Source organism: Kuraishia capsulata, genomic scaffold, assembly GCF_000576695.1.
Source record: "Kuraishia capsulata CBS 1993 genomic scaffold, Kuraishia_capsulata_scaffold_4, whole genome shotgun sequence".
NCBI lineage: Eukaryota > Fungi > Ascomycota > Pichiomycetes > Pichiales > Pichiaceae > Kuraishia > Kuraishia capsulata.
Window position 1 is genome coordinate 1,495,750 of NW_019172953.1, and position 25,507 is coordinate 1,521,256.

The 25,507-nt window shown below is 45.6% G+C and overlaps 15 protein-coding genes across 15 annotated transcripts; 7 read left to right on the forward strand and 8 right to left on the reverse strand.

Annotated features, from left to right (window-relative positions):
- Nucleotides 1–109: 109 nt before the first annotated feature.
- KUCA_T00003914001 (uncharacterized protein) lies at nucleotides 110–2,386 on the reverse strand (the record flags this gene model as incomplete). The annotated part of the gene is made up of 1 exon (XM_022602377.1): nucleotides 110–2,386. The coding sequence occupies one exon, from the start codon at nucleotides 2,384–2,386 to the stop codon at nucleotides 110–112; it is 2,277 nt and encodes a 758-aa protein (XP_022459926.1).
- Nucleotides 2,387–2,780: 394 nt separating this feature from the next.
- On the forward strand, nucleotides 2,781–4,212 carry KUCA_T00003915001 (uncharacterized protein; the record flags this gene model as incomplete). Its single annotated transcript, XM_022602378.1, has 2 exons — nucleotides 2,781–2,800; nucleotides 2,856–4,212. The coding sequence occupies 2 exons, from the start codon at nucleotides 2,781–2,783 to the stop codon at nucleotides 4,210–4,212; spliced, it is 1,377 nt and encodes a 458-aa protein (XP_022459927.1).
- An 801-nt stretch (nucleotides 4,213–5,013) lies between these two features.
- Nucleotides 5,014–5,883, forward strand: KUCA_T00003916001 (uncharacterized protein; the record flags this gene model as incomplete). The annotated part of the gene is made up of 1 exon (XM_022602379.1): nucleotides 5,014–5,883. The coding sequence occupies one exon, from the start codon at nucleotides 5,014–5,016 to the stop codon at nucleotides 5,881–5,883; it is 870 nt and encodes a 289-aa protein (XP_022459928.1).
- Nucleotides 5,884–6,241: 358 nt separating this feature from the next.
- Nucleotides 6,242–7,168, forward strand: KUCA_T00003917001 (uncharacterized protein; the record flags this gene model as incomplete). The annotated part of the gene is made up of 1 exon (XM_022602380.1): nucleotides 6,242–7,168. One exon carries the CDS (start codon nucleotides 6,242–6,244, stop codon nucleotides 7,166–7,168), a length of 927 nt encoding a protein of 308 aa, XP_022459929.1.
- A 296-nt stretch (nucleotides 7,169–7,464) lies between these two features.
- KUCA_T00003918001 (uncharacterized protein) lies at nucleotides 7,465–8,148 on the reverse strand (the record flags this gene model as incomplete). Its single annotated transcript, XM_022602381.1, has 1 exon — nucleotides 7,465–8,148. The coding sequence occupies one exon, from the start codon at nucleotides 8,146–8,148 to the stop codon at nucleotides 7,465–7,467; it is 684 nt and encodes a 227-aa protein (XP_022459930.1).
- A 760-nt stretch (nucleotides 8,149–8,908) lies between these two features.
- On the reverse strand, nucleotides 8,909–10,870 carry KUCA_T00003919001 (uncharacterized protein; the record flags this gene model as incomplete). The annotated part of the gene is made up of 1 exon (XM_022602382.1): nucleotides 8,909–10,870. One exon carries the CDS (start codon nucleotides 10,868–10,870, stop codon nucleotides 8,909–8,911), a length of 1,962 nt encoding a protein of 653 aa, XP_022459931.1.
- A 2,019-nt stretch (nucleotides 10,871–12,889) lies between these two features.
- Nucleotides 12,890–13,843, reverse strand: KUCA_T00003920001 (uncharacterized protein; the record flags this gene model as incomplete). The annotated part of the gene is made up of 1 exon (XM_022602383.1): nucleotides 12,890–13,843. The coding sequence occupies one exon, from the start codon at nucleotides 13,841–13,843 to the stop codon at nucleotides 12,890–12,892; it is 954 nt and encodes a 317-aa protein (XP_022459932.1).
- Nucleotides 13,844–14,132: 289 nt separating this feature from the next.
- KUCA_T00003921001 (uncharacterized protein) lies at nucleotides 14,133–14,441 on the forward strand (the record flags this gene model as incomplete). Its single annotated transcript, XM_022602384.1, has 1 exon — nucleotides 14,133–14,441. One exon carries the CDS (start codon nucleotides 14,133–14,135, stop codon nucleotides 14,439–14,441), a length of 309 nt encoding a protein of 102 aa, XP_022459933.1.
- A 136-nt stretch (nucleotides 14,442–14,577) lies between these two features.
- On the reverse strand, nucleotides 14,578–15,669 carry KUCA_T00003922001 (uncharacterized protein; the record flags this gene model as incomplete). The annotated part of the gene is made up of 1 exon (XM_022602386.1): nucleotides 14,578–15,669. One exon carries the CDS (start codon nucleotides 15,667–15,669, stop codon nucleotides 14,578–14,580), a length of 1,092 nt encoding a protein of 363 aa, XP_022459934.1.
- A 315-nt stretch (nucleotides 15,670–15,984) lies between these two features.
- Nucleotides 15,985–18,072, forward strand: KUCA_T00003923001 (uncharacterized protein; the record flags this gene model as incomplete). Its single annotated transcript, XM_022602387.1, has 1 exon — nucleotides 15,985–18,072. One exon carries the CDS (start codon nucleotides 15,985–15,987, stop codon nucleotides 18,070–18,072), a length of 2,088 nt encoding a protein of 695 aa, XP_022459935.1.
- Nucleotides 18,073–18,317: 245 nt separating this feature from the next.
- Nucleotides 18,318–19,187, reverse strand: KUCA_T00003924001 (uncharacterized protein; the record flags this gene model as incomplete). The annotated part of the gene is made up of 2 exons (XM_022602388.1): nucleotides 18,318–18,930; nucleotides 18,994–19,187. The coding sequence occupies 2 exons, from the start codon at nucleotides 19,185–19,187 to the stop codon at nucleotides 18,318–18,320; spliced, it is 807 nt and encodes a 268-aa protein (XP_022459936.1).
- A 303-nt stretch (nucleotides 19,188–19,490) lies between these two features.
- On the reverse strand, nucleotides 19,491–21,365 carry KUCA_T00003925001 (uncharacterized protein; the record flags this gene model as incomplete). The annotated part of the gene is made up of 1 exon (XM_022602389.1): nucleotides 19,491–21,365. One exon carries the CDS (start codon nucleotides 21,363–21,365, stop codon nucleotides 19,491–19,493), a length of 1,875 nt encoding a protein of 624 aa, XP_022459937.1.
- Nucleotides 21,366–21,631: 266 nt separating this feature from the next.
- KUCA_T00003926001 (uncharacterized protein) lies at nucleotides 21,632–23,182 on the forward strand (the record flags this gene model as incomplete). The annotated part of the gene is made up of 1 exon (XM_022602390.1): nucleotides 21,632–23,182. One exon carries the CDS (start codon nucleotides 21,632–21,634, stop codon nucleotides 23,180–23,182), a length of 1,551 nt encoding a protein of 516 aa, XP_022459938.1.
- Nucleotides 23,183–23,375: 193 nt separating this feature from the next.
- Nucleotides 23,376–23,927, forward strand: KUCA_T00003927001 (uncharacterized protein; the record flags this gene model as incomplete). The annotated part of the gene is made up of 1 exon (XM_022602391.1): nucleotides 23,376–23,927. One exon carries the CDS (start codon nucleotides 23,376–23,378, stop codon nucleotides 23,925–23,927), a length of 552 nt encoding a protein of 183 aa, XP_022459939.1.
- Nucleotides 23,928–24,123: 196 nt separating this feature from the next.
- Nucleotides 24,124–25,320, reverse strand: KUCA_T00003928001 (uncharacterized protein; the record flags this gene model as incomplete). Its single annotated transcript, XM_022602392.1, has 1 exon — nucleotides 24,124–25,320. The coding sequence occupies one exon, from the start codon at nucleotides 25,318–25,320 to the stop codon at nucleotides 24,124–24,126; it is 1,197 nt and encodes a 398-aa protein (XP_022459940.1).
- Nucleotides 25,321–25,507: the final 187 nt, after the last annotated feature.

The window sequence follows — 25,507 nt, forward strand, 5'->3', positions numbered from 1 at the left end:
ATCAAATTACAGCAAGGGAATTTATCAGAAAACTTTGGTTCTAGTACCAATCTCATGTACATAGCATAAATATCGTCTTATAGATACGGCACTTCTGTGCATTTCGGAATCATGATAACTCATAAATGGCAACCTTGCCCACAACACTCTCCGAGGAAAAGGTGCTGTAACCATAAAAGGGTAATCCAACATATAAGGTATCAGCTGACACAGAGAGAGATTTGCCAAAACCAGTGTATCCAACACCGATTGGCCCAAGTACCACAGGTGGTTCCTCCACTTCATAGACCTGGGAGTCGTGGTAATAGAGTGTTTCCACTGACAGCTTCCAGATTGCTCCCCTGGAAGCGTAGTATTCCGAGGAGATGAAGATGTTCCCGTTGGAAAGGACAGCGTTCGAGCCAAACAACGTATAAGCCAGGCTTGTTCTATCCGGAAGTTGGATAGACATTTTGAATGACCATTTTGACGGACCCTCTCTCTCGAACATGTTGACAACACCACAGTTGATGCAAAACTCCAGAGATTTCGAATGGCAAGAGACAAAAGTAAGTTCCTTTCCTCTGAAAGTTGTTGTGAGTACAAAACTCGAGGCACACTGGCTTGAGTCCTTTGACGGACTTCTTTTAATGTCGTAGGGTTTTAGAACTTCTTTATCCTTCAAAATACTGATTGTTTTGCCAGTATTCGAGTCCAAAACTGCGACTGATCCAATAGCACCTATTCCCACCAAAAATTGGTCCTTGCTGGACGAAAAGCTGGTTCCAAACTGTTCATACTCATTCTCTTGTCTGAGATCCCTAGCCAAATCAAATGCCTTGATCTCTAATGCTTCCATTCTTATCGATTGCTTACTTGAACGAAGTAGCATGTATTTGGAGATTAGCCGGCCACTGAGGACTGAGATATGGCCACGCTGATAAGCTCCGTTCACATCCGTATAAGGAGAACTGAGAACTAGATCTGGAATTCCGTCATTATCTACATCAAAGACACCGATTCTCAGCCCAACTTGCTTGGTTCCGTGGCTTCCCAGTCTATCCTTTGATGATCTTAGATAAACCACGAGCTTTTCCTCGTTCCCAAGAAAGAGGTGAATTTGCGACCCACCTGGCTCAGAGATGGCCAAGTAATCAGTGCCGTCCAGTGTGTACTTCACGATATCGTTTCCAAATCGCGGTGGATATGTCACATTGTTGTTTCTGGAAGTGGTGTCTGTGATCCGGGGGAAAAGTGAATTGGTGTGGATTTCGCTGAGGGGAATAACGTAAACTGATCCAAGTGAGTCCTCAAATGGAGCCCCAATAGCCAGGCACTCTCCTATATCATCCCCTAGGAAATTTCCCAAAGCAACAGAGCTACCGAAGTGGGCATTCCTGACCATAGATGAGAGAAGCGTTCCTCCAGAACCTGCAACATATTCTACCATGTGAGAAGGTGTTCCTATCACTTTTTGGAGAGAGGGAGAATCGACATCAAAAGAAGTTTCAGCTTCAACCTCATTTGCGATCTCATTTACTGCATGTTTCCTGAATGATGAACACACAGACCACGGCTCGGCTTCGTTTGCTCCTGTACGAAACCATTTGTCAAGGCCCTTAAAACAGACCCCAATTGTGTTAACTACCTCATCTAGACCACCATAGTAATACTCATCCAAAATAGAATCCAGCAAGGGTGATTGTCTCATGTAAATCGATGCAGCTGTTGCCGGAAACACTGAACCGTCTTGAACTGCTAGAATTTCGGCCTGTAGACCAGCAAAACCTCTCATCATACAATATTGCAATGCAGTTCTGTGAATGGTATACCCCATCGACCTGTAGATTTCGACAAGATCATCTTCGGGATAGTCCCAAGGCGAGTTGTATAACTGTGTCAAATAATTTTGTAGATCCGCATCCAGGTTCATGAATTGTTTGTTGAGCATCAGCAGGTCTCCACCTGAGTCTAGAAAACCATGGGCCCGGTCGATATCTCCGCCGAATTCAACCTCAGCCAGGTACTTCAAAAGCCCCTGATATGACTGGAGGGAGTGCCAATTCACATCAGCAATCTGGTGCTGAAATATTGCATATATGAAAGCTTTGAGCCGCATGGCGTGCTCCGAATCGTAGCTTCCAGAGTAACGTCTTTTGTAATGGTTGACGGCTTTCGCCAGAAAAGGTGGCCAATGCGACTCCTCGGCTGCTAGCGAGTTCCCCAGACAGTTATAGAACGCGTCTGGATGAAAGGAACCAGCATTTAGCCATCCTGGATCCCTAGCGTCCTCTGGTATCAAAGGAAGAACTCGCTGAGTCAGTGCAATATGAACCGCTATTCCTGCTGACCAAACCCACTCGATCAGAAACCCCACCAGAAATGCTATTAAAATGTATCGAGCCATCTATTTTGCCTCCATGCTAAATTTATGCCAAATATTGAAATCCCCCGGATCTGCCGTCCTGTCTTGGAGAACAAGAGCAAGCTAGTGGAAAGTGGTCGGAAATTGAATTTTGAACTCACAGGGATGATTGTAACAAACTCAAGTTCCGTTTATGCAAGCAGTTGCCTCTGTTTTTTTAAATTTTGGGTTGGAGCAAAGGCCGAATTGGAATAGCCTTAGATGGCTCCATAGCAAAGTGTCAAGGCTTAGAGGCCGATAAGGAGATGAGCATCGGCCAGGGCTCAAATGCTTGCTACTCGTAACTCATATCGTGTTTACTGCGGTTGAGACAACAAGAAGTATATACACCTTTTAAGTTGATTATTCAAGTATTCATGTTTTGAGCGCAGAAAACATGAGCTTGTTATTGCCAACGTGAGTATTCATAGCTGAGGCTACAAAATGTTTGCGTATTGGACTAACCATATAGATGGGTCATCATCATCTGCGGGATAAGCAGTATGGTCTCTGTGCTGTTATCGGTCTATACGATAAGCAGTCATTTGAGAAATTATAGGAAACCTTTTGAGCAGCGATTGACTGTGCGTATTCTAGTGGTGGTTCCTCTCTTTGCCATTAGTTGTTTCTTGAACATCACTAGCGAGACGCTGTCTAAGGCTGTGGAGCCGATACGAGAGGTCTACGAGGCTTTTGTCATATACACATTTTTCGGGTTGTTGACCAGAATGTTGGGAGGTGAGAGGCGGATTGTTATTACGGCATCTGGACGCGAGCCCGTGGCGCATCCATCCTTTGTGGGTTGGGTACTGGCACCTCTGGACATTTCTGACCCCAGAAGCTTTTTAGTGCTAAAACGCGGCATTTTGCAATACGTGTGGATCAAGCCTATATTATGTGTCATTATAGGTGTTGCCCAAATTACTGGTTATTATGATACGAATGATACGAGTCCTTTCGGGGTGTATGTGTGGGTCACCCTCGTGTATAATCTGAGCGTTTCCATCTCGTTGTATTGTCTTGCAATGTTCTGGAAGTGTCTCTACACAGATCTGAAACCTTTTGGACCTTGGGGAAAGTTTCTGTGCGTGAAAATGATAATTTTTGCATCCTATTGGCAGGGTATAGTGCTAGCGATTCTTGGTCGAGCGGGAGTTATGAAGGATAGTGCCACTGCTGTTCAAAATGCTCTTTTGTGTGTTGAGATGGTTCCATTTGCTCTGGGTCATAGGTATTCGTTTCCATATACGGCTTTCGGTATCCGGAGCATGCCTGATTGTGCGAGAATGCAAACGTGGTACGCGTTCAAGGATTGGATCAGTCCTGGCGATCTCGTGCATGATTTCCGCAAGACGCTCGATGGCAACCAGTATGGGTATCGCGATTTTGATTCAATAGAAGCCGTCATTGCGCATCCCCAATCTCGATCGCGGATCAACAGGATTGGACAGGGCATGCGATACAGTGAAGGAGGGGCGAAAAAGTACTGGTTACCGCAAGCCGTACCAGATGGTGATAGCAGGCGGTTTTCATTTGCATCTTCGAAGGCAAGTCTGCGACCACTGTATCCAGACTCGATAGCCAGCCTAGAGGAAGAACCGGATGAGCGAGACCCAGAATTGGCACCAGACCAGTTGGCTAGAGACGAAAAGCTATACCGATACGCCAGGTCCCACTTGCCTTATGGTGACAGTCATTATCGCGTTGTTGTTGATAAGGATGCGTATCTACATTCCAGAAATTTCACAGAGCAGCGTAGACTGGCTCACGAGAGACAGACTCTGCGTGGTGGGGGTGGCGCGGGTGAAGCGAGTTACGGATCAGTTTAAAAAGCTCCAGAGAGTGAAATTGAGGATTCCTGTGAATAAATATCCCAATATAGTCCTAATGTACTGTTAATACAAGGCTTAGTGCGTTATGATTAGAGGATAGGTGTGGTCGTGCATGTGTGCATAGATAAGAGCGTCGGCCTAATCCGACCAACAATTGGCAGGTGGGGGCCCACATGCATCGATGAACGGTGGTGTTAACACGGCAGACAATATCTAAATGGAAATACACAAATTTCTGAGTTGGGCTTTGTATCCAATTGTTCTAGTTTTTTTGCCCCTTTCGCCCGAAAATTTCGTCCAATCAGCCGATTCTTCACACCCGCTTAAATTTGGTTACGCAGCCCTGGATTAAACCCCGCCAAACTGAACATCTGTTATCTGCACCACCGCAAGCTCTGTTCCATTCAAACAAAAAAACAAGTGCAGAACAAGCAGTACCAGTCCATCTACCGTATATTCAATATAATCAGTATCCTAAACTTTGGCTCTAGCCATCTTGTATAAAACTTTCCATGCATATATTTGCATGCATATTCATGCTTACATTGCATCAGCCACTTCCCTACTCCACCGCCACGACAGCTCCGCAATGAAACAGTACGTCATCGGTGCTGTCAAAAATTCCCCCAGTCTTGTTCTTTTGGCGTGTTGTCGTACATTGCCTCCTTTCCCCGCCACTTTCCAAAGCCGGAATTCCAACTGAATTTTTTGAAAAGGATTAATTTAAGTTGTGAGATATATCTTCATATCTGCAGTCTTTCGAGAACACGGCCGTCTATTTTTTTACTCGACTTTCCCATGGCTGCTACCCGGATCAAGGCAGACGAAGCAATGGCAACTCCCGTTCACGTAGACATTCCCACGACCAGGGAAATCCGATTAGGTTCTGATGCCGGGATCCACCGCTCGGCCTCCATCAACTCTGCCAGGAACATTTTGCCCCAACGATCTCCGCGTGTCAGACAATGTCTTGTTGAGCCCAGTTCACGCCGACTAAGCATGAGTCCTCAAGCTCTACAAGCTGAAATTGGATATCTGGAAGACAGAAGACGAAGTTCACTTTCTGTTCTAAGCGATGCGGTGGATGTGGGGCCGCAGCCGCTTTCTGAGTTTTCTGGTTCGGGTGCAACGCGCCGAAGGTCTTCGTTGCGCAATCTGACCCCAGAGGCCATAATCGACTCTATGGAAAGGGAACAGGAGTCAGTGGTGTTGAGGCTCATGAATGAAATCTACTCGCTGAAACAGCAGAACACAGAGTTGAAGCAGCAGCTGGCTGGTGCCCTTTCCTCCTCGGCATCAACAACTGGTTCTTCATTCTCATCATATGGAAGAGGCAATTCGTTGTCATTGTCCCTGGGAAATAATGTTGCCAGATCAGGATCTGTATCCCTGCGTCATCCACCGGCAGCTCAGCCATCAAACACGCTGGATGTTGATTACGATTTCCGCAAACTGCGGAAGAAAGAGGACCAAGCTGTATTCAACGATTACTCTTTGACGCCGGCTTTTGCCGCTACCCGGACTCAAAAGGCACCCATAGATTCTGCAAGAAGCCCGTCGCCACCTACACTCGAAAACACGCCATTGTCAACTCCGCCAATAGAAGTGGTACCCCGATCGTTCGGTGATGGCGATGTTTCGCCCAAGAACTCGTCGTTTGTCGTCTAATCAAGAAACTTTGGATCAGATGTGATGAATGCAGTTCCTATTTATCTTGTCGCTATTGCGTCTATATTATTGCTTGTTGGCTTATTTAATGAACACTCTCGAGTAGCAAGTGAAGTAGAAAGTAGTGAAGAGAACGACTTGTTTGGGTTACCCTCCGAATGTGGGGTCGAGTCGTGCGGCGTCCCAGCGGTAGAGCTTTTGGGCGGTTCATTAAGAAAGAGCTTGTAGCATCTTTAAGTACAACATTGACTGGAAACGTTTGAGCGCTTTGGTTTGTTTCTCATTTTCAACACGAAGAAGGTCGAATTTTGAGAATAGCAATATTTCTGAGAAAGTCAGAATGATTCATCAAACCAGAATGCCAATACTGATTGGTCTGATTCTAACAAGGGTGATGTTTACGGTAGCCTTGCCGTTAGAGAAAGAGTCAGATCACCAAGGAGGGACCGGTCTTTTGGACTACAGTTTCCAAAATTTCACTGTGGAAATGCAGAGCCAGCCATTTCCTGAATGGCTCAACAGATTTACTGGGTTAACCGAATGGCCAGGTTTGGACCCTCCATACATTCCTCTGGATTTCATCGATTTGTCTAAGGTAAGCGGAGTTCCGCTGAGAAAGCCTGGAGAGTGTACAGACCGCACTATTTGCTCTTTCGACTGCCATAAGTGCATAAGTTTTGACGAGGTGTACACATGTCCACGACTGTCACAAACCTTTGACGATGGACCATCGCCTTCTACGCCAAAGCTCTTATCCCAATTACGTCAGAAAACCACCTTCTTTACACTTGGGGTGAACGTGGTGAAGTATCCCGAAATTTACAGGCAGATGAAAGCGGCTGGCCATTTGCTGGCATCACACACTTGGTCCCACAAGTTTCTGCCTAGCATGACCAATGAGCAGATAATCGCCCAATTCGAGTGGTCAATCTGGGCTATGAATGCCACCGGAAATCACCTGCCCAAATGGTACAGACCACCTTATGGGGGAATAGATAACCGTGTGAGAGATATAGCACGTCAATTTGGAATGCAGGCGGTGCTTTGGGACCACGATACTTTCGATTGGCAGCTGGAAACAACCCCACCGGGACGTACCAAAAGCGTCGTATACAACGATGTCAAGAAATGGAAAGCCGCTAATGCTGGTGGGATTATTCTTGAACATGACGCATATGCGTCAACGGTAGACGCCGGAATTGAGATTGGAAAGATAATCGGGCCCAATCAGATGACCGTTGCTGAATGTGTTGGTGGGAATAACTACATCAAGGTGTTTGGATAGAGATGGAAAAGTTAAGAGACGCTTTACATAGGACAAAACAGAGAACAGATTACAGATACATGAAGACCATTAGATAATGTCAGAAGTGTAGGAAATCGAGAATTTGTAGCTCTTTGTGGCTGTTTATGAATCTTGAATGCAGCTAGTGACTCCGTGCAATTATTAATAGCTTCCAATTGCTTGTGATAGTTTAGTGACTTCTGGTAGAACTTAGCAGCTCATGGCGGCTTCAGTAGCTTTGATAGCTTTGCTAGCTTTTGGTCGATTTTTCACCATAAACTTTCCTAGCGTATACCCTAAGGCTTTACCAAATCAGTCTTATCACTCCAATTCAACTTAAATCTTCCCTGTGGAACAACATAGTTCTCTATCGCTTCAACCACCTCGTCCACCGTATTGCACGTCTTGATAATCTCGCCATTAGCCTTCGAGATGAAGCCAGCATCGATCGATTCTTGGATAAACTCAACAAACTTGTCAAAAAATCCGTTCACATTGAATAAAACAATTGCTTTTCCGTGGATCCCCAGCTGAGACCAGGTAGTCATTTCAAGAAGTTCCTCGAAAGTACCGTATCCACCAGGAAGAGCCACGAACGCCTCGGCTTCCTCGCTCATCATCTTCTTTCGCGTGTGCATGTCCTTAACGATCGTGGTAGTACCATATGAGTCTTCGTCCGGAATTGGAGTGGTTCCCACGTGATTTTCAACGGATTCCTTGAGCTTCTCGTTGATGCCAGCAGCGTCATCTGTGCGCTCTCTGGAAATCAGAGCCTCGGGGATGATTCCATGAACAAACCCTCCATTAGAGGCGCACGAGTTGGCAACAACTCCCATGAGACCTGTAGTACCACCTCCGTACACAATTCCCCAGTCTTTTTGCGAGAATTTCAGTCCCAGCTTCGCGGCCTCGGTGGAGAACTCAGGCTTGGACCCAAAAGACGAGCCACAAAACACACATATTTTTTTGGAAGGCGACATTATTCAGGAATATGTCTCTATTTGTGTATCTGTATAAAATGAGGACTTAATTGTAGTTTAGATGGAGTACTCAAGGATAACCAGGTAGTTGTTTCGTCTCCGTCTGGATCGTGCTGCAGACTCCGGCCGGTTGGCAGCCCGTCCGCCCCAAGCCATCGTGTTTCAGCCCAGGCGGATATGGCCGCGGCCAAAATGAAATGAAAAGTGACGAGTGATTTTACAAGGGGACTGAGTGGATAAGAAGGGGATACGAAGATTAAATGGAGGGTATTTTGAGGTCATTGGAGAATCATCTGTCGATAATTGGGAAGTAATGGAATTTCATGCATACGGCATGCAGGCAGGCGGACAGAAATGTAAGGCTAAAATCTGGAGAAGGTACATAAATATGACCAGATTATGGAAATATCTACCATAAGGACTGTTTGTGGATAATCTGAGGGCACCATGGAGATAATAAAAAAGCTTTGATCTGAAGGCTATGCCAAGAATAAAGGCCTCACTCTGGAGTTCCTCTCAATATGATCTGGGGACAGCATGCGCATAACCCTGTTATACGTGAAGTTACACTGAACTTTGGCTCGATGGCTCAAGAACATCTCTAATAGCCTACCAATGGGTTCTAAGTGCGGCAATTCATGAAAATAGTATATGTATATTGAATGTGTCTGTGTAGGTGAGTTAAATAGTTGAAATTGATTAACGGTTACGCTGAGATATCGAATGCTCTCATTGCTCGATCAGAAGTCTTCTCCAACTCTCACTTTGTATTATTGGCACCGCCTTTATGCAGAGCAGGCAACTTCTTCGATTTGGACTCCTTCTTTTTCTGCTTCAATTCTTCAATCTCCTTCAGTTTGCAGTCAACAAACTCCGCCATCAGTCTGCGCGACTCTTCTTCATCCGAATCAGCCGCAAACTTGGTCAACCATGGATGATTAAGAAGCTGACTGTAAACGGGCCTCAATTTAGGGATCTTGTTAAGACATTGCGCCACAAAGTCTTGCGCCTCCTCAGAGAACTTGTCTTTAGGAAGCGTTGGAGGCTCTCCGTCAACAATGGCACTCAACTGCGAGAAAATGTTGTCGTACGTCTCGGGAGGATATGGGTAACACCCTTTGGCCATTTCCAAGATTGAAAGTCCCAGAGACCAGATGTCGGACTGTACCGAGTAGGAGATATCGTCTGGGTTCATCGACTTAATTCTCTCTGGGGCCATGTATGATTGACAACCAATATTGGTTCTAGCTAAACTGGCAACTAGGTTTCCGGAAACACCAAAATCTGTCAGCTTTACCTGACCAGATTCGTTCACCAGTACATTAGTTGGCTTCACGTCACGATGGATAATATTGTGTTCATCCTTAAGTTGTTTTAGGCCTTTAACTACCGATTTGGTAATGTAGGCCAATTGCTTCTCAGGGATACCGTCCCCATATATCTTGTCAAGGGATCCACCATGCATGTATTCAATACACATATAGACAGCTCCTTCAACAAAAAATGCTCCGTAGAAGTCAACGATGCAATCGCTGACGCAGTTATGCAAGATCTCCAGTTCCATCAGAATTTGGCGGAACTTAACATCATCCAATTCGAGCCGCACTTCCTTCATGGCCATTATCACGCCTGTCGGTCTGTGCAGCACTTTCGTCACGATACCATAGTTCCCCCTTCCGAGCTCCTCAATGAACTCCAGCTCGTCGAGTGAAATCCGGAAAGAAGAACCTGAAGAAAAGTCAATTCCATTAGAGTGAACGGAGGCCTTGCCTGCAAAGTTGAGAGACCCGGACTTCACATCCAGATACTTTGAATAATCCACAAATGACCCTTCCAGTCTCGGTTCGTGCTTGAATTTCATAGGTAGCTGGTTCCGTTTGGCCAACAGGTCCAGAACAGGCTTTCCAGGTGCGATGGGCGAATCCGAAGCTGAAGATGCACTACTGGGATTAGAAGAATCCGAAGAACTTTCTCTTCCCTGAAGGTCACTCACATTCAGCTTCATGCCCCGCCTCTGAGAAAGCGACAATTTCGTCCTTGGATTCCGTGCCACCGCCTGCGGAGTCACCACTGGAATCTGAGGATTATTCTGCTGTTGAAACTGCTGGTGACGAGCACCTGATGACGAAGGAGTTTTCTGTATTGATGGTTGCGCCTGTTGGGGCGAGGCTGTTCGAGCAGAGGTTTGTAACTGCTCCAACTGTGCAAACTTCTCCGGCTTTTTTGTTCGGAAAGAATTGCGAGGTGATATTGTCGCTCTCACATTTCCGTTGGTTACCTCGATCGGCGTTCCGAGCGGAATGCCAGTGGCGGAATACAGCCCATCAGAACCGTCGGAAATAGCAATATCGTTTCCGTTGTGCGTCAACTGAACACTCGAAGTCGACTTTGACTCCTTAGGCAAAGGAGGAAGTGGAGGCAAAGGCTTTTCCTCGGGAGCTTGATTCTTTTTAAACGATAACCTCCTAGAAAGTTCCATTGAAGGCGTTGTCGGCTCGGATACGCAGTTGGAATGTTGATTCTGCTGCTGTTGTTGATGTTGCTGCTGGCGTTTTTCTTGAAAAGCCAGTACTCTGGCCTGAACGTCAGCACCAATATTAGGCATCCTGTGGTAAGACAGTGGTGAGTGGTTGGAGCTAGACTGGGAGTCCGATCGCACGAGCTTGCGGTCGGTGGTATCTATGGACAGGTCGGCGATATCGCGATTCAATTCTTCGGACATGGAGGTGGTGATGTTGAGAATGTTGGGAATGATGGGAATGTGGACCTGCTGAAGTCAGAGGGAAAATAAAACGAAGTGGAATTGGATGGAGCAACCAGAGGCTTGTAAAACCGAAATTTCAAACAAGCGAAGAAAATTAAGCCACTTGGTTCGGTGCGTAATTATCCTAGTGGATTAATACCTGACCGATTATCCGGTAATTCAAGACAGAAGAAAAGTTAGGACTCAAACCAAACAAGCGAAATGCTAGCTTCGCGTGGTGTGATGGTGTATTGCGACCTGAAACAAGCAAGCAAAAAGAGTGCGCTATACGCAGAGAAAGAGTGGCCCACCCAGACGTCTTGAAAGATGGAGGATGCGATGGCACGAGACCAAGGGGCGGAAGATTTGCAGGATGTGCTGAGCCACAAGCTGGTGTTTTTTCTTTCAAAAAAATATCACACGTGAACCGTATGATTAACACGAGCGGGTTTTTGAAAAACGGGTAAGAAAAGGTGAGGGAGGAAGGAGTGGCGTAGTGCTGTTGAGTTGGGCTAATCTTGGAAAGGGCTTGAACAAGGGCGTAGAGGATGAATCACAGATGTGGAAATCAGGAAACGATCTAGAAACTCAAACAAGGGAAATCTCTCCAAAACAAACTCTCAAAGTAACTTTCAAATTATTGAGAAGGCCTTCAACACACAAAAAAAATGGTCTAAAAGAACAACAATCAGAGATAACTGGTACAAACACCTGATCCCGTTGTGAGTTACGGTGATGGCCAGGTCGTGCACCGGTAGGCAACAATTCGAATGTGCGAAGCTCAACAAAGTTGGGCGGAGCACTGATAAGAAAAATAGAAGGCATCGAGGAAGCCATCGAGCGATTTGAAAAGTCAGAGAGGAAAGCCTTCTCTATATACATCTCAAGCTTTCTTCCCCCCCCCTCCCCCTTCAACAGAAAGTTTGCACGCGGTCATCTGTGAGAATGCATGTCTTCCCGCTCATTTCCCAAAGTTTTGGTGTCCCGTCACTAATTTTGAAGCTTTCCGCCGCATGTTCCGTACGTGAGGCTATTAATAGGTTGTTAGGAATTGGCGCCGTTTGAGACGGTATTCAAACCAGAAAAATGGGTTGTCGTACTGGCTCTTGGCACAAAAGACCCTCTATCGGGGGCTTTCTTCTTTTGGAAAGGCTTCAAGTTTTAATCTAGAAAACATGTAACTAAATTGCCGAAACATTCCGCGGCCTGGAGAAACACTACGGATGGGTTCTGTTCAAGTTCTTTGATTTCCAATGGAGTCACCACCCCTTTGGTCCGTCTCCTTTTGAGTTACTTCCCGAGATCATTACACTATTGACGCAAGGGTCGCGTTTCTTTGCAGCCAGATATCTAAATATAAACTGCTGAGAAGCAGTCCGCCCAATCTTCTGGGATCTACACCTGGTTAGGCAAATATCGGCATGCACTAAACAGCATGTAACGTACATCGTACATCATATAACGTACTAGGGGCTCGGTGCGGAACTCGATACTTCAAATGATCAGACGACAGATCAGACCGCATCGGATCTCACACCAGTCAAAGCCGACTTGTTAAAATGGACGGGGCTGAATAAGGACTGTCTTCGATAAGCCTCAACTATGAGGGGACGGCAGGGGTACTTGATTGCAATCTACAACCTAATTTCCGCGTTTGGGCTCCCCAGTCGTTGAGGGAATGGGGGTTTTACAGGGATAAGCACCAATATTATTAAGGTTTTGGTAATGCTTATAGCTCTTTTGGTGAGGGTTTGGGGGGTTTTAGGCATTTTTATTGCAGGTCATATAAGGTTTCACTACGTCATAGTGCGAAATAGGCTCTATGCTAGCACTACGGAGATTATCGCCGATTCTTAATTCCATTGCGCTTGTTTCTAGAAACCTGCAAAGATTGTTCTCCTTGACAATCTTCCTGTTCAACGCAGTTGAGAAATCCAGACTCAGAATTCAGACTTCAAACTTAGGATGTAGCCTCAAATTTTTGGTGCTCGCTTGGCTTTACTTCGCCAACACCTCCTCACCTCTCTCAGTGATCTTCTTATTTTCAATTTTGTTCTCAATCAGATCATGAAACGCGATGATCGACCGCACCAACGAACTAACGTACACCACCATCAACTCGTCATTGGTCTTCACAGTGAACGACTTGTTGAGATCGCCCAGTTTATTCACATCCGTCTCGCCTCCCAGATTTCCAATGTTAGGCAGCAAGTTGAAGATATCCTGTAGCTTTTCGAGTATCACATTGTTGATGGGTAGCTCCCCGCTCACAATCTTGTTCAAGTACTTGATTATGTTCTCCAGTCTCTCGTTCAGCGACTTGAGACTCTTGAAGTTGTTAGTCAGCTTGATGGAAAGGTTTCCGCAAGCTTGATCGCGGATGTCTCTGAGCAAATGCTCTACACCAATCTCTTCAGCCTCTTCGGCCTGAATCACTGAGGGGAGATGGATGAACGTCTTCTCGGAACTAGAGCCATCCTCCTTGATCTCCTCAACTGCAATGTATGAATCCGTAGGTATGTCAATCACATCCTTGGAAACCACATCCACAATCAGAAGCAGAGGGTTTGGCGTGAATCTTTTGAAAATCTCGTTGATTTGCAAGTCAGATGATTTCAGCTTTGGCCCGCTGTGGTACCAGCCAATCAGCTTCTCCTTCGCGTTAATCTTCTTGAACATGTCCAACATGCTTTCGATGAAGTTGTGGTCTAAGAACCAGATGTCTGGGTTCTTGTCATCCTCCTCGAATGGTATGGCAAATGAGTTCATCACCTTTATCTGGTTTTTGCTTGTGTTGTCACCAAGTATGACGCCCACCACACGTTTGTTCAGCTTCGAAACATTATCCGTCTTGAGCACACGCTCGTAGTGGTCCACCACAGATAGCAGCACCAACGGCGCCACAGAAACTGTTGTCGATAGAACAGACATCTCACTTGTGATGGCAGGCATTGTGGAAATTAGGATGATTCGTCTAAATTTGTATCAATTGCAAACAATCCCGTACTCCCAGTGTGGTTTGGACTGACCGTAACAGCTGTCCCTGTTGAACGAGTTTGCCTCCCTGAGAGTTGGTGGGTACACGACAACAGACCAGACGGTTTGACCTGTTTGGAATATCTCAACCAGTGTTTGGTCAGATTTGGAGTGTTTTCTGGGTTAATTGGATTTAGTTCTTGATTATTACGTGATACCAATACCAGAACCTGAGCCGGCTTAAGCGCATCAACAAAAGTTTTCAATGGCCCCTTCAACCGCACAGATCAAAGCCAACGCACTGACGCGTTTGGTCAAGGAGAAGAAGCTCTACTACCAAGAGCTGGAGGAACACAAACAGGAGCTGGAAAGATTGCAGAAACAGCCAGATTCCGAATATGAGGTCAAGGTTCAGCAGAGGATTGTTGATGAGACACAGAGATTGATTCCTACACTGGACACCAAGATCGAGACTACACTCAATGGCTTGAAAGAGTACCTTGCTGATAATAAAGATACGCTTGGTGAGGAGGATACTGCTTTGATTCAAAATGCGATTGAGAATGTCAAATAAATGGCACGATGATCCTGTGAAAAGTTCTTTTTACCGTGTATAGTCATAAGCACATCGTCTTTGAAAAATGCCATATGAGCCTTCCAGCTCTCCGTCTATACATATACACATACACATACTTCCTCTGATACCCTTCTTATTGCTTCAAAAAACTCTTGCCAGTAGATTCCTCCCATTGTTTGAGTGCCATTTCCCATTCTTCATCTTCGCCAAGAGGCCTGTTCAAGGCCTCATCCTCTTTGTTCATTTGCTCAATCAACTCTTTACGCTTCTCGGCCTCCAGTTGATCCCACTCATCCTTGTGATCTATCCATCTTTCTTGGATATCGATCTCTTGCATGTATCCAGTTGATGATTGTCTGATGGCATCTTGCCATATCGAGTCCCCTCCTAACTCATTTCCGAAGGCATATCCGTTGGACTTGTCAATCAGTGACAAAAGATTAATCATGGAGTTTTTATCTTCGATGCTCAAAACCTCAAACTGAATCAGATTATAGTCCTCGACCATCTCTGCAATCAGCTCAGACAATTTTAAATGTTTCTGCTTGAAGAATCTCGCTCTTGGGTTGTTTTCCTCGGTTTCTATGTGCGGTATAAGGTAGTTGAGATTCTGCACTTCGGTATAGTAGTTGAGATCAAACGGCAATGGTTCATGCTCCACAAATTGCTTCAGCATGTCGATTTTGCTCAGCACATTCACTTGAGGAAGGTCCATTTGCAACATCGCTCGTAGTGAGAGCAGCAAAATGCTTATATAAAGTGAAGGCTTGAGGATGTTGTTGGAATCCACTAGATTCACCACACACATCCTAAAGTCCAACTCTTTGACGAGTCGCGCGTAGATATTGTTGAACACGTGATGATTGGTGAAAAGCTCGACCTGACCTGGTGAGTCAAATATCAGGTAGCACGACGAGCTTTTTTTGTTCAGGTCGATGAGTCCTCGTATTCTCTTCAAGAAGTCGTCAAGCTGTTCTTCGAACACTTCCAGGGCATACACCATTCCACCATTTGGGCCCAGCCCCTCGACCTCCATGATCTCCTCCAACGTGATGTAATCACGAATATCTATGGCTGCCTCATACGGCAATCTATCGTTGGCAGGGTCCAGATTCACTATCATGGAATGTCTTCCTATAGAGTTGAGGAACTGATTCATTCCAGAACAGTATGTGGACTTTCCCGCTCCTGGGGGTCCAATGACGATCTGGCCATATGGAGGCATGTCTAAACTTGATGATAGCTATTGAGTATATTTTCAGTAAATCCACCACCACCTGCAGAACTGAATACACAAACTCTCAAAATACTTCAATTCTGACTGAATAGTTTTTGTAGTGTTGGAACCATAAATTCGCCAACCTCATCGGGCGCCACACAGGGCATCGAATTCTGGCCAGAGACTCAAGACAACAGAATTCAGCTTTTGTTGGCCTGGCAGTTTCTTTCTAACACAGAGTAATTTTGATATTTAGAGGCTGGAATAGCGGGGTATTGTGCAGCGCTTTTCATTTCACTAACTTATAATTTTCGCAGCCAAATGGAAAGTTCTGATGGACTTCAGCTGACGCTGGACCATTTTAAGAGCAATCTTGCCAACTTGAAGCTGGCTATTCAGTTCTGCAGATTTGAAAAGAAACAGCTTGAAGAGCTGCTGACGACTTTGGAGAGATATCGTGAAGACAACTTGCAACTGCAGATCCAAAATCATGACGATTTACAGGCGAGATCGGTGGGTTCTATCAATTCGCCAAATCAGTTAACCAGCATATACGAAGGACAAAGGGTGGTTCTTTTGAAGTTGCTTCAGAATGTCGATCTAAAGATCGAATCTTTGGAGAAGGAATACAACGACAAGGAGGAAAGTGGTGGTAAGATCATGGATCTGTTGCAGTCGTTGCAAAACTTTGATATGGATCATTTGAGCCAGGATGATCAAACAATGGAGATCAGAGAAGAATTGGACGACGATGACAATGTGGTTTCATCAAAAGTGGAACCATATAGTCCAGGTCATAATGAACAAGGTCTCCCTTTCATGAATATACAGGAGACTTTGGAGCCTGAAATTGCTACTGCTGAACCTGAACAAGCCCAAACGACGTCGACTCGTTCTGCTGAAGATTCTGCTTTGAAAGGAGCTGATTCTGACGAAGAGGTGGATGAGATTGAGGAGTTGCTCAAAGACATGGGTTTAACCCGTAAGACAGAAGATTCAAATGCTTCGGCGATATCTGAAATTTCAGAGTCACACGATTCAGTACTCACCAAAGATCTCACTCCAGATGTAATTGAAGCGTTCAGAAATGCCGGTTTGGATCCCCAAGATGCTCTGGAGCTAGAACTATTCATGGATGATGCAGATGATTATGACAGTGGCGAGGAGGAATACTACGTCGAGCCTGATGAAGGATACTGGCATGGTGGTGACTCCGAAACTATACAGGAGAGAATTGCACAGGAGCTCGAGAGAAAAGAGGCCCAGGCGAAACCTGTTCCTCGTGAGACCGTTACTCCCAGAAAACCAGCCCTGAAGACTTCTGCTTCCCCCAAACTGAACAAGTCTGTCTCTTTCAGTGACGAACTTGATATCAAAAACGTCGAGAACATATCCTGTCCCTATTACAATGGTACTGGAGCAACTACATTCAGCATCATGCAGAATTGGCTACGTTCCAGAAACCCGGACGAGGATGATGAAGATGAGGATGAGGGAACCGAGGAAACCGAGGATATAGAAGAGATCTTCGGGGACGAGATTGACTTGAACTCGTTGATGAGCCCTGTGGAGTCCCTTGATACAAAAGCCACGACCGAGCCTCTGGCGATCGCTTCCAAGCCAAAAGTTTCACGTTTCAAGCAATCAAGGCAGTCAATTGAGGGTCATGGCTTAGAGTTTTCCAATGGAGATATCTTGGAGCATGTGGAAGACTCGTCTGTTGTTGACGTCGCGATGGCCGATACCATAGTGGAACATCCAGTGGGTGACATAATTGAGCGATTCGACATTGGACAAGCCCTAAATGTGGACAGAGGTTTGAATAATACTCGTTCCAGTCTGCCCACAAAGTCCCCAGAGGCCCCTGTGATTATTCCGGTTCCCAAGGACGAGATTGCACTTTTTGAGCCTGAGGTTGTAGACCAAACCCCAGACGAGGCCGAGGACGAAGAAAGAAGGAAGATGTTTGAGGAATACACTAGAGGTGTATATGACGATGATATACCTTCAATCAACAAGCAAACTGTGATAGAAGAGCTGGACGACTTTGAAAAAGTTAACAAGCTAATAGAGGAAAGTGATGCTGCAGCTCGGGTCGAGGAGCTTGGAAAGGAGTTCGAAGATGAAGAGACTCATGACGATAATGATGTCATGGAGGACGAAATTGTCGAGCATTTTGAAGACACGATCATTTCAGACGACGAGGAAGATGACATTGAGGTTTCCATGTTAATGCAAGATGTCTCCAATTCTTACCACTCTCTGCGAAGAAAGATTGTGCTTCAACAGGGTGGTTATAAGGAGACAGACGAGGAATTAGAGAAGGAGCCCATTGATGAATTTGGCAATCCTATCAAAGTTAGTCGCTTCAGAGCTGCATTATTGGGAGCCCAAAGGAACAGGGTCTGAAGACCTATCGAGCCATCTGAACTCGATCAGTTGAACATAAAAGTCTAGGCTTGATCTCTGGTTCTGCTCCATTGTTTCGTTTCATTTTCTGGCTCCATTGTTTGATCTACGCTTCACGTTACTCATAATGTTTTTTCGTAAGATTCGTTATGTCATAAATACTAACGCTGTCAACGCTTCAAACTTAGAGCTTCATGGGTATTTCGGTCTTGCCGCTGTTCTTCGAAAGCTTTTCAGTTTTTTCACTAGAGCTTTTCTCTACTGCTTTTTTCAACGCGACTGAGCCTTTCCTTATCATCTTCATGAAGTCTGTATGCGGGTAAGAACCGGTCTTCAGAGCTTTCCACTCTTAGCAGAGGATTCTTAATAGTATTGTCAATGCCTCCAATAGAAGTGTAGCCCTCGTCATATAATTTGCAATAAGGAATTTTGCAAATTTTCAAGAAACACCAGATCTCAGTGTAAGTCCATTCTAGTACCGGGTTTATCCTCATGAAGTCGGGCCATCCATGGTCCGTCTTTTGTAGAGGAGATAGATCGCCGCCAAAGGGGTCTATTCTTCGTATGCCCACCACAATTGCCTTGACTTCAGGCTTCATGTCAAGGTAATCCCGGAATCCCTCGGACATACCTTTTTTGATCTGGACAAACGAAAGTTTGTAGTGGTCCACAGAAGAATACAGAAATTTGTTCTGCTCCTCAAACACCTCCTCTGTGTTGATGTACACAGCGTTCAATTTGGTTTGTGGGTCATCAAGCTCACCGTTTTTGAAGCTATCGTAAATAGCTGCCAATAGGATAACCAACATCACCAAACAGTCCTTTCCCCCGTTATAGGAGACCGATATTTCACTCAGCCTGTAAGTATTAGTAAGGGTTCTGATCCCACGTGCGGGGTTTGGCCTGAAATATCCAACTTACTTGTATATTTTGAGTGCTTCCTTGAAGATATTGAGCGTGTCCCTCGTTTGGGCACGTGTTTTCGCTAGAAGCGTATTGGTGTATGTGTATTCTGGGGAATCCGTGAGGTTCTCGGTAAACATGTCCTCTGGTGTCGAGGTCAGAAACCTCTCAAGTTCCCTGTGTGCTTCCTGGCACGCCTTTAGCAGTGTCATTTGAAGTTGTAATAGCACTAGAATATTCTGACCGGTTTCAGAGCGATGAAAGCTATTCGAAGTAGGAACAGGGATACGTGGTTGATATAGGTGATCAGAACGGCTAATAGCCTCGGACGAAAGCGATTGTTTCTTATCCACGGATTTAGCACGCGCACTCTGTCGGCTAATTCTGACCCCACATCAAATTTGGGGTATGGATGATTCTGGAATTATTCAACTAGGTTACGGTCAGGAGGACTGGCTGATTTGTTTTATATATATATATTTCTATAACAAATCAAACATGCTTTGGAACCTCTTTTAAACATTTTTGGGGCCTTCCGCGTGGCCATTGAAAGCAGCCTCGAGACACTCCTTCTCGAACCCCGGAACTTGCAAGTAATTGATATTGGCATCTCCCAGCTTTGTATACCCAACATTGTTCTTCACAAAAGTGTCTGGCTCCAGAACCCCCACAAAGCAGGTGATAATGTTAGACTTGACAACCCGGTCGACACATGGCAGATTTCCGCTTAGCCTCTCACTGCATGGTTCCATGGTGGTATATAACACGGTTCCCTCTGGCACGTCATCCACGCCGTGTTCAGCGTAGTACTTCTCTAAAGCGCATTGTTCAGCATGTGTGTTTCCAGGTAGCTCCCTGGAGTATCCAGTGGAAATGACCTTTCCGTCTTTAACCAGTAAGGCTCCAACACCAAACGCCGTCGTGGTGGGGCCGCATTTGCGCGCTTCCTCCACTGCCTGCTTCATAAACACACGATGGTCATCCAAGGCCCAATCTGGCAAATCCGTTTTGTAGCTCCAAGACCTGTCAGAGGCTTCATACTTGAATGCATGTAACCATAGGTTTAAATCGTTGGGACCAGGGTCGGAATAGAGCTCGCTATCGCAAATAGGACATGGGTCATCCAGAATCACCTCTCCAGTGGTTTCAGGAAAAGCCCAACTGGTAGCAACTTCAGTCTTGCCAAATTTGGCCAGGATTTCAACTATTTTTTCAGTGTCGCCTTCTCCATTTTTTCCCAGATTTTCGCCCCAAACTACGGGACTAGAATAATGGGGATCGTTGGCTATTGGATGGCCCAGCCATTGAAGATGGACTCTGATCTGATGAGTTCTTCCGGTAAGCGGTCTGCAAAGTACGAGACTTGTCTTTCCATCATAGGAAATCCTTCTAAACTGGGTGGTGGCCTCTTTTCCGCTGGGGTCAACACGATTCAAAGCATGCATTGGAGATACCGTTTTAATTGGCTCGTCAACGGTGATCTCGCCAAGGGGAAACTCTCCAACCACCTTAGCAAGGTACTCCTTTCTAACATCTCTTTCCCGCATCTGCTTCACCATCTTCTCGGCTCCCTTAGCAGTCTTTCCCAGAAACATCAGACCACTTGTCAGTCGGTCCAACCGATTACACGGATGAACAGTCATTCCGAACTCGGATTGCATGATCATCGTCACGGTGTTGAACCTGAATCTGCCTGTGGGGTGAACAGGAATTCCTGATGGTTTGTCTATCACCACTAGTTCATCGTCCTGATACACGATCTTGATGGGTTTCGAGCTGACAGGTGGTTCGTGTCTGTGTGCTCTATGGCTGATGAGATCTCCATTTGAGACTATGCTATCCACGTTGGCAATCTCCTTATTGATCGTCACCTTTCCACTCTCTATGTTGTTTCTATAGTACGATTCCGGCTTCATTCGGAATTCTGAGGCGAAAATGTCCAAGATCGTGCGATTCCTCCATCTCAACTTGCAGTAGGTCATATACGTGAACCAATACGGCTGCACTCTCCTTAAAGTCCCGTCAATCACGTATTTAGCCTCGGATTCCTCCTCGAACATCGTACGGTCACTAGGAATGCCTGCGAGATTTTCGTGGTTGTTAGAGCCGCCTAACTGCTCATAGGCACTAAAGCTCTTTGCATCCACTGCTGATTGCTTCACCTTGAATCCATTCTTATCCCTAAATTGATCGTAGAAGGCGTTGTGTTTTGTTCTTTTCACTCCACGTGGAGCACCTGACTCACTCTGCACCACTTCCTCGGTCTCAGTGGTGTAAACACTTGACGGCGAATCTGTCTCTTTTTCTGACATCGTTGTGACTCTTCTGGCTCTGGGTATATATGCTCTCGCAAAGTGTAAAAGGGGCCAAATTTGAGCACCTTTTTTCATATAACTCACGCCAACGTAAAAATTGTTTCGAAAACTGCAAATATTTCGCAAGACAACTAGGGTCTTTCAGTAGTATACCATATGTAAAACAAGTCGAATGTTGTAATAGCCAGAAAAATTAAATTTAATGGGGTAGTGCATTGAGTCCAAGACTATTGTAGGAGGCACCTTCTTGAATTTGTATGGAGCACGGCAATTCACTGTGTTCTTCTCAAAAGCATTATAGATTTAATCAACAGGTTCGCTGTTTGGTGTGTCGTTCCAGAATGTTCTTTGCATCGCTCAATCACATGTTCCATTGTGGTGCCTGGAATACTGTTAATCGGAACGTGGTGCGAAGCTATACCACGGTGACCACTCGGAACTCTTCACTGACGGTTGGAGATGGATTTCATCCAAAGCTTAGAGCTGTCATCAACCAATTGGATGGGGTTGCGCCGAGGTTTTTGCTCAAGCAAGGCGAAATAAGCATTTTATCGCATCCTGAGGAGTTTTACTCGCTATTGAAGGAGAAAATTGCTGGTGCACAGAAACGCATCTTTCTATCGTCTCTTTACATCGGAAAGGCCCAGGACGAGCTGGTAGGATGTCTTGCAAGTGCTTTGAGAGAAAATTCCAAGTTGAAGGTGAGCATTCTTGCCGATGCTCTGAGATCAACTAGAGAGGAACCAGAAAGGTGTCCTGCTACTCTTTTGGCTGGTTTGGTGGAGGAGTTTGGCCAGCATAGGGTCGATGTGAGGATGTACCATACTCCGCATTTGAACGGTATCAACAAGGCTGTGTTTCCACGCCGTCTGAATGAGATTTGGGGTCTTCAACATATGAAGATTTACGGCTTTGATCATGAAGTTATTTTAAGTGGGGCAAATTTATCTCAGGACTACTTCACCAATCGCCAGGACAGATACTATGTCTTCAAGTCTGAAAAATTGTCAGATTACTACTTCAAAGTTCAATCAGCCATTGGCTCGTTGAGCTACCAGTTGTTACCTTCGAATTCCAAATCAACGTTCAGATTGTACTGGCCCTCCTCCAATAAGACCTCCGAGCCACATCTGAACCTCGAAAGATTCATTATTGACTCGACTTTTTTTCTCCACAAAGTTCTCAAGGAGAGCGGCAGCGAGTCCGCAGAGCCCATTGTAACGCAGCCAAATGACACAGTTGTTTATCCCGTTTCGCAATTCACTCCTCTGATGAAGCCAGACCAGTCTACTGAGAAACCGGCCATTCTGCGCTTGCTTTCGTTACTTGATTCCCCGACCACCAAATGGACATTTACCGCGGGTTATTTCAACATGCATTCCCAACTCCAGAAACGGTTTTTGAGTGCTTTGGGCCAAGGAACCATCATAACTGCTGCTCCCGAGGCCAATTCCTTCTACAAATCCGGCGGAATCTCATACTATTTACCCGCTGCATACCTGTACAACACAAAGAAGTTCTTGGAAAGTGTGAGGGACAATCGTCGCGACGCGCAAATCAACGTCTATGAATGGCAGAATGGAATAGTCAACACGGTTGGTGGATGGTCCTACCATGCGAAGGGAATTTGGATCACCGCGCCCGACGAAAATGAACCGTCCATAACAGTGGTGGGTTCTTCCAACTACACAAAACGTGCATACTCGGTGGATCTCGAAACGAATGCCGTGATCATCACCTCCGACCCAGATCTGAAGTCAAAGATGCAGGCAGAGATAGAGCATCTCCAGCAGTACACCACCAAAATTGCCCTGAAAGACTTTGAGAAAGAGGGCCGCAAAATAAGCCCCGGTGTTGTTCTAGCCACCAAAATTCTGAGTCCATTACTTTAAGATTCATGGTGTTTAGGTGATTTATAGAAGCCGGCTTGCCTGTAAATAGTTAGGGTCTTCTGCCATTTAGTCACGTGCATGAGAAAATCATGTGTAGATCGTTAAAACAAGACACGTCCGATTTTCAATCAAATACACCCGCCATTGTCCTTGCAAGAACAATTGAAATTCCAATAATATTTACATCTGAAAAATGTCAGAATCATTACAAGACAAGCTGGATGTGTACGTTTCGCGATTGAGGGTGACGTATCGCCGGTACTTGGATTTGGTGACTCCTCACACGTTGTACAGATGGGTTGCGTTCTACGTGTTGATCACCTTGTTCATGTTGAGAATAATATATGCTGAAGGTTGGTATATTGTTTGCTACACGTATGCAATCTACCTGTTGAACATGTTTCTGCAGTTTTTGACTCCCAAATTTGATCCTTCGCTGGAACAAGAGATGCGTGATGAGTCCACGGAGGAAGGAATGTCTGGTATGACTGAAAATGACGAGGAGTTTCGTCCCTTCATCAGGAGATTACCTGAATTCAAGTTCTGGTTTAAGGCCACGGCTTCCACCTCGATCGCGCTAGTGAGCTCGTTCATTCCACTGTTGGACATACCAGTGTTCTGGCCCATTCTCCTGATGTATTTCATAGTGCTGTTTTCGCTCACTATGAGAAGGCAGATCCAGCACATGTTGAAGTATCGTTATCTGCCGTTTGACATTGGCAAGGCAAAGTATGGCAGCAAATGAGAAATTGCTGTCTGGAGGTGAGAATTAGTCAAAAAGTTGGTCTGAGATTGCTTATGAGGTCAGTGGATTGCTCCTCGGGTGCGAATTCAAGGCGTGGCACAGATTTGTAACATAACTGCTTGAGATTAAATAAAGGAGAGACAAAAGCATGCAACCAAACGATACCCAGAGTAGGCAAATGACCATGGGACTGCAATCAGAAACGAAAAACCCATACTAAAAACAACACCAAAACAGCCAGTACTATCCTTCCAGTATTTGTCAGAAGACCCAATAATACCGCGCGGAAGACCACATCGGTCGCAATGCCAAATTTCGAGTAATAAGACGTCAGCTTGGTTGGTTTCAGATAGATGTTATCAACGCTGATACCACTGGCATCTATCAGGTATCCTCTGTTATTCACTATGCTCAATGGTGGGTCGGTGGGAACTTCAATGTTGAGATAAACAGGAATGTGATCTGACGTCTTCAGAGATGGTATGGAATTGTACTCCAGTACTCGTTCGAGTGGTTCGGTGGTATCGTGATACTCCTCTGTGTAGTTCTGGTACAGAATGCGGTCGCACCACGAAGGAACCCTTTTGGATGTATATTCAGAGGTTCCAACCTTGAACTTGTAGGTTGGCTTGAACGTGACCGGAGGCTCTTCAAATCCCCAAAAGACCTCGCCGGCCGTTCTGTAGATGCTCAATTCGTCTGTGGATTCGAAATCAGAGATGAGTCGCTCCGACTCCGAGGCTCTCGAGGAAGGTCTATGCTTTCCGTGAAACCCACCCGAGGCTCTGTAATTGAGATCGCCCATGAAGAAACAGTGGAACCGGGGCTTTATAACGCCAAATCCATCTCCAAAATCCATTCCTTGCAACAAAGTCAGGTAGTTTTGGTTTCTCCTGAGTAGATACTTCTCACCCTCTGCTGCCATGAAATGGGCAGCCACGAAGGTGAACCCCACCGGGTTTTCCGATTCTTTGACCCGAAGCTTGAGTCTGACACCAGCCCCACCTTTGGTGCTTGACAAAAGTCTTCCGCAGGACATGTTGGCGGTTTTCACCTGAGATACTTTGCTGGGGTATGGGGTTATCACTATCAGTGCTACAGAGCCAGTATGGTTTATACCCACCGTACTAAAACTGTAATCGGAGCCATATCTCGCACTGAGACTCCCGAGAAGAAAATCATTCATCTGAATCACATGCTGATTAACGGTAGCATACGAGGTGGAATCAATAACGGAGCAGATCTCCTGGAACCCGAACACCAGTAAAGACGGTGGGGGATGGGCCTGGGGATACGCTCTTCCCAGTGCGTCCTCCAAATCCTGTGTGGCTTGATTGGTTTTTGCACAATTGAATGTAAACAGGAAGATAGGAATTGATGTTTTCTTGGACATTTGGGCAGTGGAGGACTTGGTATGGTTGCTGTTTCAAAACTGGACCAGTTGCCTTAGAGGACTTGATCTATTTCACGCTCCTCACGCTCGCGATGAGCCATATATGGGAAACACACGACCAAACGTTATGCATAATATGCAATGCAATCGAACCAAGATTCGTTCTGTTATCTCTTTGTCTTGGTTT